At 45.4% G+C, this 15591-nt stretch overlaps 1 protein-coding gene across 5 annotated transcripts in view; it reads left to right on the top strand.

Moving 5' to 3' along the window:
- The first annotated feature begins 529 nt into the window (after positions 1-529).
- Wdr59 (WD repeat domain 59) overlaps positions 530-15591 on the top strand; it is a 65919-nt gene continuing 50857 nt past the window's right edge. For 2 of the 5 annotated variants that reach the window (XM_041650661.1, XM_041650660.1), the window contains exons 1-5: positions 530-687; positions 8477-8526; positions 11384-11519; positions 13328-13413; positions 14861-14941. In XM_041650661.1, the coding sequence (XP_041506595.1) occupies positions 634-687; positions 8477-8526; positions 11384-11519; positions 13328-13413; positions 14861-14941 (407 nt within the window). In that variant the 5' untranslated portion in view covers positions 530-633. The remainder of the gene's footprint in view (positions 688-8476; positions 8527-11383; positions 11520-13327; positions 13414-14860; positions 14942-15591) is intronic. The other 3 variants (XM_041650662.1, XM_041650663.1, XM_041650665.1) reach the window with 3 other exon arrangements.

The raw sequence follows: 15591 nt of genomic DNA, 5'->3' as shown, positions 1-15591 counted from the left end.
ATGAAATTGTTTTACCTTTGGGGACTTGCCTCCCCACCCCCAAAGTGTCGCGGAGACCCTCAAGAGTCCCTGAATACTTAAGAGGCGTAGCGGTATAGCACGAAACAATAAAATGTGCGCTTCAATTTTTTCAAATCCTTGATGGCAGGCGTCAGAAGAGGTGTTTTCCTTTGGTACGGATATCGGTTTTGTTTATAAGCTGTGTGAAGGAGAATACGGGAACATCAACCAACCAGAAAGTAGACAGGACAACTGGCATCTGCTCTCTAACCTCCGGCTCTTCGCCGGTCACCGACTCTGTCGTGACCCTGGACTACAATTCCCGGCAGAGCTCACGACAAAGGGGCGTGTCAGCAGCCGCGCGGTGCCCGGGTGACTTCTACTGATGACGGAATGAAGGGGGCGTTCCTGTTTTGGGGCAGGCGAGGCTCGCCGTTGGGGGAGAAAGCACAAGGGGCGGGGTCTACCATTGGGTTATCCAATGACTTACGGTCAAGCGGAAGGCGGGGAAATGGGCGTGGCCAAATTTATTGCCAGGCGTTGTGGAGCTTACTAGCCCGGGAAGTATCTGGGTTGGGGATTCGGGGGTGTGGGGGGGTCGCCGACAGGCACCCCCACAGTCGGGATAAGAAAATGGCAGCGCGCTGGAGCAGCGAGAACGTGGTGGTGGAATTTCGAGACTCTCAGGTGAGCCGTGCGTGAATGGAGCTGCCTGGACATGCGCCTTCCGTGGCTTTCCCTCCCCCTCCCCCACAAACCTTACGCCGTCCCACCCATCCCCTTGCCCAGGATGGGGAGATGGTTATGGTGCTGACTTGGAGCTCTCAGAGTCAGGACAGTCTAGGGGAGCTTTGATAACTGGTCAGGGCAGTTAGGACAGGTGTTATACGGGATTTTAGGATTCCACACGGGCTTTTGCGTCTTGGGACACCGTGGCAGCGATAGTAAATGCTGGAGGGATTCTTCCCTTGTTCAAGGTAGTGAGCCGGGAGGTGTCCACTCCCTGAGGTGGTCCGCTGCACTTGGTGACTTCGGGAAAGTTGCAAAACTTCTCTGAGCCCCCGTTACTTGAACCAACCTCGCTTTGAAACATTTTGGGGGTGAATTTGTGAAATACTGCTTTGCAGAGCATCTGTTTCAGCCCCTGACCTAAGTAGCTGCTAATGTGGAAAATTCTCTGCCGTTGACAAAATGCATGTATTGCTTAGGTCGGATACCTGTGTAGCCCATGCCTGACATCCCTCTTTACACATCAGTTTTCTTACCTGTAGAAGGGACGTCATTATACTTACAGGACTGGCGTGAGAATTTTAAGATGTGTGGCACAGTGATGGGCATATGGTAAGTCTCAAAAACTGTTAACATTGGAGGCCTGCAAGGTGGCTCAGCTGGTAAAGGCACTTCCTGCCAAGCTTGCAGTCTGTTCAACCCCCAGGACCCTCATATCATAAAGAGAGAACCAGCTCCTTGTCCTCTCACTACATACACATGCTGGGGCACACCCATACACAGTAAATAAGTAAACATAATAAAAAGTATACCTTCAAATGTTAGTATGAGTTTTGGAAATGTTTCAGGCACGAAGACTTCAGTTCCATTCCCAGGACCCGTGGGGTAGAAGGACAGAGCCAGCTCCCAAAAGTCGTTCGTGGACCTTCACACGTATGGCGAGACATGGGTGCTCACACTCATATACAAAATAAATGAGATAAACTAATTTAAAAATTAAACTAAAGGCCAGGCAGTGGTGGCACATGCCTTTAATCCCAGTTCTGGGGAGGCAGAGGCAGGAGGATCTCTGAGATCAAGGCCAGCCTTGTCTACAGAACGATTTCCAGAACAGCCAGGGCTACACAGAGAAACCCTGTCTTGAACCCCATCCCCCCAAAAAAGGTTTGCGTTGGCTGAATTTAATTTTTAAGCATTTTTCTTTTCTGTATTTCTTTTTTTAATATTTATTTATTTATGTATTATGTATACAATATTCTGTCTGTGTGTATATGCCCGCAGCCCAGAAGAGGGCACAGATCTCATTACAGATGGTTATGAGCCACCATGTGGTTGCTGGGAATTGAACTCAGGATCTTTGGAAGAGCAGGCAATGCTCCTAACCTCTGAGCCATCTCTCCAGCCCTCTGTATTTCTTTAAATTAAAAAAAATGGTATTATAGTGAGTGTATGATGTGTGAGTCTGGGTGCATAGAGATCAGAGGACAGCCCTTGGGAGCAGTTCTCTGCTGCTATGGGATTTGATCATGCATCTTAGGTCAGCAGTCATTTCCAGCAAGACTTGTTATCCTATGGGCCATCTTGAAGGCACCCATTTGAAATGTTAGGTGTATGGTTGTTTTGCCTGTATGTTTGTGTGTGCACCATTTGCATATCTGGTAACGGCAGAGGCCAGAAGAGGGCATGGAGTTACAAACAGTTGTGAACCTCCATGTGCGTTCTGGAAATCTAATCTGTGTCCTCTGGGAGAGGAGGAACCAGTGTTTTTAACTACCAGGCCCATCTCTCCTGCGTCCTCCCCGGCCCCGCCCCCCCCCTTTTTTTTTTTTTGAGACAGGATCTCATATGTAACCTTGGTTGTCGCTGTAGACCAGGCTGGCCTCAGACTCACAGAGATCCTCTTGCCTGTCTCCCAAGGGCTGGGATTAAAGCTGTGCTCTACCACACCTGGGCCCTTTTCCTTTTATTTATTTATTTTAAGACAGTTTCATATACTCCAGGCTGACTTTGAACTTGATGTGTATCTGAAGATGGCCTTGAATTTCCAATCCTGCCTTTACCTCCTGAGTGTTGAGGTCATTGGTGTGCACTACCACACATAGTTTTATGCAGCACGCAGGGTTGTGCATGCTAGGCAAGCACAATACTGAGATACAGCCCTATATATTTTACCATTTTTCTATACTGAGTCTTCCATATGCCAGGCTTTGTGTTAGGCAGTTTCTCTACATATTCTTTTTTTCTACTTAATGAAAGAGCCATGCAGGCTAAGTAGGTATTATCCTTTTATATGATCGTGGAAGACCTGGCTAAGGCCTCCTGCATGTGACTGATGGCATTGGGATTTGGACACAGTCTCTGACCCCAGAGCCCATTGTATTATTTCATCTTTTAATAGCTCATAATGTGTCACACATAGGTCCATAATAAATATAACATATCCCTTTCCTGTTACCTAGGACATTTCTTGGCAATTTCTTTTTATTTATCCAACAACTATTTATTGAATACATTATTAAATTTTTTGTTGTAATACTAACCTAGGGCTGAGCCATCTCTCTAGCCCTGAATACTTCCTGTGTTCCAGACTTATTCAGTTGCTTATTTAATAAAGACTGATTGATTTACTTAAGGGATTTTTGTTTGTTTGTTTTTGTTTGTTGAGACAGGGTTTCTCTGTAGCTTTGAAGCCTGTCCTGGAACTACCTCTTGTAGACCAGGCTGGCCTCGAACTCACAGAGATCCACCTGTCTCTGCCTTCTGAGTGCTGGGATTAAAGGCATGCGCCACCGCCGCCCTGCTTTATTTCAGTTTTTATGAGCATGGTGTGCTTGTGTGTGTATATGCATGCTTTTGCATGTGTATACACATGTGTAGGTGCACATGCAGGCGGAGGCCCAAGGTCGATGTCAGGAATCATCCTGATTGCTTTTTCACCTTATTCATTGAGGCAGGGTCTCCCAGTGAAGCCCAGAGCTTGCCAGTGTGGCTAGTCTTGCTCTGGAGGTCCCCTATCTTAGCCTTCCAAAGTTAGAATTACAGAAAGGTTACCATGCCCATCCAGTGTTTATGTGGTTTTCTGGGGATCTGAACTTTGGTCCTCATGATTGTAAGCAAGTGTTTTTACTGTTGAGCCATTCCCCCAGCTCTATCCCCTTTTAAAAAAAGAATAAGGATTTATTGAGCTTCTATTGGGTGCATACTGTGCTAGGCGGAGTATTGCTCTCCAGCTGGTTTTACACTGAGGGAAATCTAGATTATAGTAAGTGGGTATGCAGGTCTTCTTAAAACCCCATCCTGTATTTTGCTGTGAGGATTACTACTATGTGAAGGAGTCACCCACCACTCTGCTCCGGGTGCCCTCCGATAAGTAGGCACCATGGAGAATTTGACCAACAGTCTTTTGGATTAAGGGATCTTGAAACACTTGGTACTGCCAGCATTGTCAGTATGAGGCCTACTTTCCCAAGGGAGGTGCCAGACTCTTAGAGGGGAAAACATATTGCAGTTACCCTTCTTGTTAATTGCTTTCACTGGGGATCAGGACAGAACTGAACATGTATCACATGTCTAAGCCTGCTAATTTGGAAGATGCTAATCTATAAATCTTTTAATTCTCACAGAAACCTGGGAAGTCTCACCCCTATTTCTTTATAGAGATGTCAGTGAAGAGACCTGCAGAGAGGGTTCTGACACCTATATTGGAGTGCTAGGAAGTAGGAGCAAATAATTAAGCCTAAACAGCAGTTGACATGGCAGGAGAATAAAGTAAATTGGATAATTTAACTGCCTTGTGGGAGTATCTGTTTTTCCTTTGGATTTTTCTATTTAGTTTAAAGGGTATATATAGAGTGTGAATTTGCCAGTTTTTTTCTGATGCTGATTGGCAAGAGGCAGAAACCTATTTTATTAACTTTTCTATTACATAGAAAGAAAAAGTCAAAACTTTATGTTGCCTCTTTAAAAAAGAGGGTCAGAATAGCAAACTTGTCAAAATGCTCCATATTCTTTTTGTTTGTTTGTTTGTTTTATCTTTTTGAGGCAGAATTTCTCCAGATAGCCACACTGACTGTCCTGGAACTCTGTAGACCTTGCTGGCCTCAAACTCACAGAGATCTCCCTGCTTCTGTCTCCCAAGTGCTGGGATCAAAGGTGTGTGCTACCACTCCTACTTGGTACCATATTCTTATTTTATATTCTAAAAAATAATTTTAGCAGGCTGTGCTGGTTTGAATAAGAATATCTCCCAGACTCATATATTTGAATGCTTGGTCCCCATTTTATGGAACTGTTTGGGAAGGGTTAGGAGGTGTGGCCTTGGAGGAGATGTGTTCCTGGGAGCCAGCCTTTAGGTTTCAAAAGCCCATGCCATTTCCAGTTAGCTTTCTCTGCCTCCTGCTTATGGTTTAAGAAGTAAGCTTTCGCCAAGTTGTGGTGGTGCACATCTTTAATCCCAGCACTCAGGAGGCAGAGGCAGATCTCTGTGAGTTCAAGGATAACCTGGTCACAGAGTGAGTTCCAGGACAGTCAGAGCTACACAGAGAAAACCTGTCTCAAAACTGCCCCCCCCCCCCCCCGAAAAGATATAAACTCTCAGCTACTGTTACAACACTATTCCTGCTTGCCTGTTGCCACATTCCCTGCCTTGAGTCATGGACTCTGGCTCTCTGAAACTATAAGCCCCAAATTAAAGGTTTTCTTTTATAAATTGCCTGGGTCATGGTGTTTTGTCACAGCAATTGAGAAGTAACTAAGACACAGGCCAGAGTGTTTGCTGTCAGGCTGGTGACCTGAGTCTGATCCCCAGGGATCACATGGTGGAAGCAGAGAACTGACTCTTCTGGCTTCCACATTGGGGAACTGTGGCATGTGCTCTTGGACTTGCCATCCTCAACACACACAAATAAATAAATGTAAGTTTTAGAAATTTAAAATTACTTTAGGCTAGGGATGTAGCTAATGAGAGTGCTTTTCTGGCATGCTTGAGGTCCTAGGGTTTTGGTTTTTTTTTCTATTTAATATATTATTGTTATCTTTTTTTTCTCTTTCTTTCTGTCTGTCTGTCTGTCTTGTCTCACTGGTTCAGCCTGTATATAAACTAGGTGTCGGATTGGGATGAATCTGGAACACACATGCACATTTACTTGTATATGTATCTGTAAGTGTGTGTGCACATGCATGTAGAGGTCAGAGGTTAACCTTGGGTTTTGATCGTCAGGAAGCATCCATCTGTCCTTACCTCCTGCAAGCATGTGTTACAGTACCTGACTGTTACCAACAAATCCCCAGAGGACCCAGTACCCATATGACAGCTCACAACTGTCTGTAACTCCACTTCCAGAGGATTCAACGCTCTGGCCTCTTCTAGCACTGGACACACACACGGTCCACAAACATCCATATAGGCAAAATACACATAAAATAATAAAAAAAAATTTTGTGTGTATGTGGGGCACATGTGTTTATACGCACATGCGTGTGGGTGCCTGCAGAGGCCAGAAGAGGGTCTGAAATTCCCTGGACCTACAGTTACAGGAGGCTGTGAGCAATTTGGGAACTAAACTCAGGTCCTCTGTAAGAGCAGCAAACTCTCATAAACACTGAGCTGTTGGGAGAGGCTGTTCGTCCATTCCTGGCAGCTCAGACCTGAAATAACCACACAGAAACTATATTATTTGCAATACTGTTTGGCCAATAGCTTAAGCTGTTGGTATTTCTAGTTTGCTCTTATATCCTAAACTAACTCATCTCCATTAATCTGTGTGTCACCATGTGGCTGTGGTTTACTGGCAAGGTTCTGGCGCGTCTGTCCCCTGTGGAGGTTACATGACTTTTCCCGGACTCCACCTACTCTCTCTATATATCTTTTCCAGCCTGGCTATATTCTGTTAAGCCATTAGCCAAAAGCAGCTTCTTTATTCATTAACCAATAAAAGCAACACATATAACAGAAGGACTTCCCACACCAGGCAAGTGGATCTCTGAGTTCAAGGCCAGCCTGGTCTATGGAGTAAATTCCAGGACAGCCAAGGATACAGAGAGAAACCCTGTCTCAAGTGTGTATGGGGGGTGAATACTGTCCTAGTTTGGGTTTTCATTGCTGTGAAGAGACACCATGACCATGGCAACTCTTTTTTTTTCTTTTTTTTTTTTTTTTTTGAGACAGGTTTCTCTGTAGCTTTGGAGCCTGTCCTGGAACTAGCTCTTGTAGACCAGGCTGGCCTCGAACTCACAGAGATCCGCCTGCCTCTACCTCACAAGTGCTGGGATTAAAGGCGTGCGCCACCACCACCCAGCCCATGGCAACTCTTATAAAGAAAACATTTAATTGGGTGTCTTGCTTACAGTTTCAGAGGTTCAGTTCATTATCATGGGGAGCATGGCAGCATGCAGGTATATGTGGTGCCGGTAGCTGCAAGTCCAACGTCTTGTGGACAACAGGAAGCCAACTGATTTATAGCTTTAATATATAAATCCCACAGCAGAGCTCTAGAGACGGCATGGCATCTGGCTTGCCTTTGTAGCCAGGCTTCTTTCTGCTCAGGACTCCAGGGCACTATGAAGGGTGCCCTTTAACCCTTCCGTTCTCTGGGAGAGCACTCTGGCTCCATGGCTCCAGTATTACGGATGACATGGCTTTTAGGTGGTAGAAAAGTGTGAGAAAACCATTAGTAGAGCTAGTGCGCGTGAGGGGGAGGGGCTGGTGCTTGCCATTTATAGTCTGTGATTATGGCGGCAGGCATGAAGGGAATTCTTCCAGCATGCTGTCTGGGAAAGAACTCGGAGCATTTAGTGACCAAGATGGCACACATAGGACAATGTAAGGCTGTAACTTGGTGCGCTCTTTTGGAGATGAGGTATTGAATCATGATGATTGTGTTCACGAGGAACTGAGAGATGCAATTTCAGAGAATGTGAATGAGACATATTAGTAACAAGAATATTACCTTGGAGAAGAATGGGGTACAGGGGTATGTGTGGGAATATACTCGAAGTACATTATGAACTCGAATGGAAATGGCCTTATATAATCCTATATAATAAAAAATAGCTAAAATATTAAGAATAAAACCTTGGATCAGCAGGGATAGTATTTGAATAATATGCTATATGGCTTCAAGAAGGTTCTACATGTTATGGAAAGGAATGTGTGTATTTTGTGAGTGTCTAGGTGGCAGTGTCCCAGGTTAGGTTCTCCTTGGGAGAGACTGTTTAGTAGCTGCCTCTTGCTCAGTGCTAGTCATTCTCTGAGGGTTCGAGAACTTGTGTCTTCTTATTGTAAGGTGTACTGCCTTGGTTGTGTATAATCCTGTTCTCTCTCTCTCTCTTTCTCTGTGTGTGTGTGTGTGTGTCTGTGAAATAAAAGCTGTCATGTTGTCAAAGTGAATTCGAGTTCAGGTGGGAACTAAAAGGGCTTAAAACTGGTTTTCATCCTATGGGTCACAGCTCCTTTGACGAACCTCTATATCCAAAAATATTTACATTATGATTCATAACAACAGCAAAATGACAGTTATGAAGCAGCAATGAAAACAGTTTTATGGTTGGGGGTCAGCACAGCGTGAGGAACCGTCTTAAAGGGTCAGGAAGGTTGAGAACTGCTGGAAAGTGTCCACTGCCGAGAACTAATGCCTTTTGGTTGGTTGTTGTTAGCTGGGAACTGCCTGAAAGGAAGAAGAACCCCAGGTAGGGTCAGTCTTGTCCCCTGACTGTTTGCTGGCAGAACTGAAACTGTTCTTTCTCACAGGCAACTGCCATGTCTGTGGACTGTCTTGGGCAGCATGCTGTGCTTTCCGGGTAAGTGAACCTTCAGCGTTTGTTGGCCATAAGTTCTGGGGAACACGTTCTAAGTTTCTGGGAAACTGGAAAATATCCTTATGTTTGAGGACAATGAGAGGGTTTAGTATTCACATCCTGAGGACCACATGGGCATTAGCAGGGATTCTCTACAGTTTGTTGGCTGTTTTTTCCTCTCACACAACTTCAATATGATAGCTGGTTTGAAGAGTGTCTTCTGTTTTATTTTGTCATGTTTGTTTGTTATCTCTTAGAAGCCTATTTTCTAATGAGAGACAAAGGGAGTGGAGGGGAGGAGGGGAAGAAGCGGGTAGGAGTAGAGAGTGAGGGAGAGAAAACTAATCAGGATATATTGTGTAAGAAAAGAATCTACTCCCTCCCCACACCCCAGACAGGGTTTCTCTATAACTTTGGAGTCTGTCCTGGAACTCACTAGGTAGACCAGGCTGGCCTCGAACTCAAAGAGATCTGCCTGCTTCTGCCTCCTGAGTGCTGGGATTAAAGATGTGCGCCACCACCGCCTGGCTCTTTTTTCTTTTTTATTCTAGGAGTTTTCAATGATCACTTCCAATTCTTCATTTAGATTTTCTTTTGAGATATATTTCTTTATTATTTATTTGTGTGGGCGTGCACCTACATGAATTTATATGCGTGGTATGTGTGGATGCTCACAGCAGCCAGAGGTCATTTAATCCCCTAGAACTAGAATTACAGGTGGTTGTGAGTTGCCTAATGTAGGTGTTGGGAAATAAACCTGGATCTTCTGCATGAGCAGTAAGTGGAGTTTTAAGGTAAAAAAATTATGTGTGTGAGTTTTCCTGAATTTATGTATATGCACCATGCATGTGCCTGGTGCCCTCAGTCCATAAGTGGGCGTCAGATTCTCCAAAGCTGCAGTTACAGACAGTTGTGAGCCATCACATGGGTGTTGGGAACTGAACCCGTGTCTTCTGCGGGACACCAGTGCTCTTAGCTACTGCCCCATCTCTCTGGCCCTCTGTTAGATTTTCTTAATTTTCAACTGTTTTAACTTTCAAGAACTTTCAAAGACTCTAATTACTGTTTAAAACGTGACGCCTCAAAGGTCTAGACAGAGGGTGTTAGAAAGGGGTGTTCTTTTCCTGGCCTCCAGTTGTGGGCACAATTGCACATGCCCCCCCCCCCCCAAAAAAAAAAAACTTGGAAAAAGAGTAAAGAATGACTAGAATAGCCATTTACATGCTTTTAGGCATTCTGGTTTTGTTTATTGGTTCTGCTTTAGCCTTCCAGCCTTACTCCTCTTTGCCTAGAGAAGGTGCCCTCAGGTCCTGCCGCTCAAGTCAGCTCGATTCTGAGACACTTGCTGGCTTTAGCTTTTGGCTTATTGTCTGTTGTTATTCATGATCAGTTGCCATTTGTCCATATGCTTTCATTTCTCTCTCTCTTTTTTTTTTAAAGATTTATTTATTAATTATGTATACAGTGTTCTGCCTGTGTGCATACCAGCACCCCAGAAGAGGGCACCAGATCTCATTGTAGATGGTTTGTGAGCCACCATGTGGTTGCTGGGAATTGAACTCAGGACCTCTGGAAGAACAGTCAGTCTTCTTAACCGCTGAGCCATCTCTCCAGCCCTCTCTCTTTTTTTTTTAAACTATATTTTAGCAGGGGGTTGGGGGTTGGGGAATGAAGATAAATATACGTTTAGTCACTGGTGTCTGTCCTAAAGACCCCCTTCAGCTGTTCTCCACTGGTCTGCACTGTTAGCTCCCCAGTGATACACAGCTCATGGAGAAAGCTTGTCGTCTGCACTGTTTTTTCTTCTAATGGGAAGGCAGCATCCTTCCTCCTGCTTCTGGTCTTTGTTCTGCATTAACTTCCTTAGACGTTCCAGAAGATCTGTGAGATTCTGTCTTCCCTGGATTACCCTTCTTCCCCCTTAACTACCATCCTTCTTTACAGTCGCTGCTACTCTCTAGAATTTTCATTATTTTCCAAGCAGGGACTGTTAATCTTTTTTTCTTGGGCTTATTGATCCTCATTGATACCCAGAGTCTTAGCATTTCTCCAATTGAAAATCAATGCCAGATTGCTTCAGGGATGTCAATTCACAGCCAGTCATTTTTTCTTTCTTAAAATGAATACAACGCATTCTTTATATTGATATATATTTTTCAGATTCTTTATATTGATCGACACTTTAAACTATGACAGCCTTACTATGCTACTTTAATTGTTACTCCTTTTTCTTGGGTCATTAGTTTTCTTCCTGGTAGATCTGGTTTTGTTTCTGAGTAGTAGACTTGCAGAGGAATCTGAGATTTTCCTGCAGGAGTCTGGCCCAGTAATAAGTGTGTTTAACACATTCGTTACACATAAAGCTCTGTGCCTGGTGATAATGGACCTAAAAAGATATTTTAGCTAAGGTTTAGTTTCCAGATATGCAGGTGAATTGAGACAAGAGCCTTAACATTTGGTAGCCTTCTTGTAGAGGAAACACAGTTGAAATGTAGACTCTGCAGTGGGCTTACCATGGAACTGAAACTCGAACCTAGCCGGGTCTTTGGGAAAGGCTGGCAGAGGAGCAGGCTGGAGCTGAACACAGAGGGAGCAGACAGCAGAAGCACTCTCGCGGGTGGACATGGGTAGTAAAGGCCAAATTTAACTGTAGCTCTTGCAGGGATACTGTTTCCCTTTGCTTAACCCTCAGCTTGGGGACACTTGTCATTTGTATGCCTTTCCGGGTAGGCAGCTGCCGCGTGTGTCTGAGAGTGTCAGAGCAGTGCTTGCAAGCTGCACACAATGCAGGATGTTCTTCTCTGTCGTGATGTGCATGCTGCTATGTTGCTGTATTGCTACAATGTTGATGTTGTTCTAGCCGAAGATTCCTGTACATCGTCAATCTAGATGCCCCTTTTGAAGGTCACCGCAAAATCTCCCGCCAGAGCAAATGGGACATTGGAGCTGTGCAGTGGAATCCTCATGACAGCTTCGCACATTATTTCGCAGCGTCGGTGAGTTCATTGTCATCTTTTAAATGTGCCATTGAGGGCTGCAGGTCTTTGTCCTGTATAGAGAAGAGGATGTAGTCTTCATTGCTCAGTTCTTAAAAAAAAAGAGGTTTGTGGGGCTGGCGAATGGCTCAATGCTTAAGGTCAGTGGATAGATGATCTTCCAGAGGACCTGGGTTTGATTCCCAGTACCTGCATGGTGGCTCATAACCATAACTGTCATGACTTGAGTTCTAGAAGATCTGACGCCCTCATCTAGCCTCCATGGGCACCAGGCACGAACATGCTACACAGATGTACATGAAGGCAAACACCCAAACTCATTTAATAAAAATAAATAAATCTTAAAAAAGAGATTTGCCTGCTTCTGAAAGATGAGGCAAGTTGTCTTATGTGTTTTACATACATTTGTGTATGTGTATAATTGATTTGCTGGCCCCTAGTCTGTGTAGCCTTTGTATTTATTTCTGGGGACTGAATTCAAATTTTTAAAGGGGAAGCAGGTAGGTGCTTTCATTTCTGTGTAGGGAGTTACGTTCCTTAGTGACAGTATGATGAGCCAGGGGCTGCATGGCGGATGCCCAGAAAGGTGCTCTAAGGAGAGGCACGTGAGCTGGTCTGGAGCTAGTCTTCTGTGCTTTCAGAGGGCTCAGACACCTCATCCATCTGCTGGAAGGACGCTCCAGCAGTTACGAGCAATACCGCCCTTTCAGAAGACCTAAGTTCAGTTTCTGTCACCCACCTCGGGTGTCTGTAACTCTAGCTCCCGGGGACCTCTGGCCTCTGCTGGCCTGTGTGGGCACCTGCACTCACGTGAGTGCACCCCCTCCCACACATAGACAGTCGAAAATAAAATAAACTAAAACAAAAATGCCTTCTCTTTCCAAGGGTGGGATTCCTTCCATATGGAATTCATTAGATTGGTTAACCTCTGCAGACTTCGGGTGCCTGTTTATATGTCAGTTCCCCAGGGTTTACACCCAGCTTCTTTCTCCTTCCTGAGAATCTTATCACATCTCAGAAGATTTTGGGCTGTGTCATCTCTGGCATCTTTCTCCTGATTCTTTGTCATCATTTTCTCTAGAGCAGTGGTTCCCAATCTTCCTAGCGCTGCGACCCTTTAGTCCAGTTCCTCATGTTGTGGGGACCCCCATCCATAAAGTTATTTTCGTTGCTACTTCATAACTGTAATTTTGCTACCTTTATGAATTGTAATGTAAATATCTGTTTTCCTATGGTCTTATGTGACCCCTGCGAAAGGGTCATGACCCCCAAATGGGTCGCAGTCCACAGGTTGAGAACTGTTGGTCTAGAGCAGCTGTAGATGTCCATGCCTGGCCCTTTATGGTTATTATTATTATTTGTGTATGTACATGTGTTTATGTGTTTGTGTATGTGTATGATTGCATGTGTGTATACATACATGTGGAGGCCAGAGGTCAGTGTGAATGTTTTCCTTGATCATTTTCCACCTTAATTTTAGAGACAGGGTCTCTCACTGAGCCAGGAGCTCACTAATTTGGCTAGGCTGAGTGGCCGCTAGCCCCCAAGGATTCTCTTCTCTCCCACTTCCCCAGCACAGAAATTCTGCACCCAGTTTTTGATGTGGGTTTCAGGCATCGAATTTGGGTCCTTATGTTTGGCAACCACGTTACTGACTAAGCTGTCTCCACAGCACTCACTGGACGTTTCTGTCCGTTTGTTTTGTTCGCCTTCTTTATCACCTCTTTATGTTAGGCGATAGAGGCGAGAACTTCTGTTCCACGTGTGCGTTTGCCACTCACTGTCCTCTCACTCCTGCTTCTTTCCAGAGTAATCAGCGGGTTGATCTTTATAAGTGGAAAGATGGCAGTGGGGAAGTTGGTACAACATTACAAGGCCACACTCGAGTAATCAGGTAGGCATTGCCCTGGGCAGCTTCTTGGCCTGTCTCACTTTGATGGGTGCCATGAAGCTGCATTCCTTTTTCCATGCTTGACCTGCTGGCTTGTATTCGCCCCGAGTCGCCAACAGGGCCTCAATCTTCATGGCACAGTGCTGACCAGTGATCTAGAAAACAGCCTCTTAACATTTAGGAAGTATAACCTGAATCCCAGAAGACTTTGCTACAGCCCAGTCCATAGTACAGGGTCAGGGCGGATTGTTTCTTAAGGAAGAAGTTGTTATACAACAGAATCTCCCATTCAGGGTCCTAGTGGTCAGGAGTGCAAGGTACACCAGGCAGCAGCCTTGGATTGTCTCACGGAACTCCTGTCTCGTTGCCCCCCATGTGGGGCTTTCCAGAGTGTTCCTTGAGCCTCCTTTCCTCTGGGTCACTATTTCCTTTTTCTGGAGAGTAGTAGCAAGGAACATAGGGATGGGAAAATGACCTGGAAGTGACAGGAAAGTTTAGGTACTTTTGTATGCAGAGAGTGCAGCCTTTTCTAGGACTGAGGGCGTCAGGCAGGAAGTGAGAAGTTTGCCCTTGCTTAAGAGGGTTTACCCAAGGCTCCTGTGGTTGATAACGTAGAGATAACTTTGTCTGTTTCCTCTTTGTTTTGTCTGTTTATTCAGAGAGTAGAGAGAGGAAGAGTCGGCTCCTGTACATTTTGTTTGTTAGAGGGAAGGAGTTTATGTCTTGTTTGCTGTTGTTTTTGAAGCTTAAGGACAATTTAATTTATTAGAGTTTAAAAGAAAACTCCAGGGTGGCAAGCTATAGATCTCAGCTCTGCCTGGAAGAAGATGGAGAAGAGAAAGAGAAAAGGTCATGCTATCTGAATTAAACCTGCATGGAGGGTCAGCCACCTGCAGTGAGGACAGGATCTTTAGGTAAAAAGTGTTAGGGAAAGCATGCCTAGAAAGAGCTAGAAGGAGCTAGTATGATGGCACGCAGGCCTTTAATCCCAGCACTTGAGAGGCAGAGGCAGGAAGATTTCTGAATTCAAGGCCAGCCTGGTCTACAGAGTGAGTTCTAGGACAGCCGGGCTGTTATACAGAGAAACCCTGTCTTGAAAAACGAAAGAGAGAGAGAGAAGAAAAGGAAAAGTTGTGCTTCTCTGAGCTAAAGGGTGGGCCCAGCAAAACCTCACTGCAGCTCTGTGTCATCTGCAGCTGCGCATGTTGAAAGTTGAAAGGCCCCATTTCTTCTCGGGAGCAGGCAGGATTATGGCTGGCAATTCTGAGGGGCAGGACCTGAGTTTCCTTCTGAGCTCAGTTAGCTCTTGTTCATCTGCAAAGGCCTTTAGTGCCTTGCCCCAGCCATCTTAGGCAGCACCCCGCGAAGCCACTAGAGATGGATTTGTTAGCGCTTTGGAACTGGACACTGAAGCTCTGCCTTTCTGTTCTGTTTATTTTGTCTCTGCCAGTGATCTGGACTGGGCAGTGTTTGAGCCAGATCTCCTGGTCACCAGCTCTGTGGACACCTACATCTACATCTGGGATATCAAGTAAGATCAGCGAGAAGGTGTGGCCTCTTAGCTGGGGGATGGTTGGAAACTGTTAGAGGTTAAGTGTCTTAGTTTGATTCCTGTATCAGATCCCAAGACCAGGATCTGAGAGTAGATAAAGTAAGAGGTAAGAGAAGAGTCACCAGGGATGGAGACAGGCAGATCTGGAAGGCTGTGGAGAGCAGGTCTGGCCTCCCTGAGCACCACTATAGAGCCTAGTCTTCCTGGGGAGCGCCAGTCTCTGGTGGGTAACTCCTCAGCTGTGTCCCACTGAGGGCCTGAAAGCAGGGTATACAGTCACAGCTGATGGCTGCCCCCAGCAGCCTGAATTCCCCAGCTCTTTAGCTTGTCAGGGTTCTGCAAAGCAGTCCTCCGAGGCCAGGCGAATCCCTGTGGCAAAGCAGCGCAGATGCTGACATTTGCAAGTTGAGCTGGTCTGCTGAAGTGCAGTCATGAGTTGCTAAGACATCTGCTTAGCTCTTACTGGCTCCTTGTGAGGCTTCTGTTCCCTGCTGTCAAAGAAGGGCTAATGGCCTCCTCACAGGGTTACAGCTCCTAAAGTAGGGTTAAAGGAGCTTCCAGCCTGAGGTCTGGCTTTTCTAGGAACAGGGCTGCTTTTGCTGATGATTAGAGCTGGCCATTCCAAGGGG

The sequence above is a fragment of the Microtus oregoni genome, unplaced genomic scaffold (assembly GCF_018167655.1).
Source record: "Microtus oregoni isolate MIOR12 unplaced genomic scaffold, Mior012 000004F_ref0000308, whole genome shotgun sequence".
In the NCBI taxonomy this organism is placed as follows: Eukaryota; Metazoa; Chordata; class Mammalia; order Rodentia; family Cricetidae; genus Microtus; species Microtus oregoni.
This window is presented reverse-complemented; position numbering and strand designations above follow the sequence as displayed.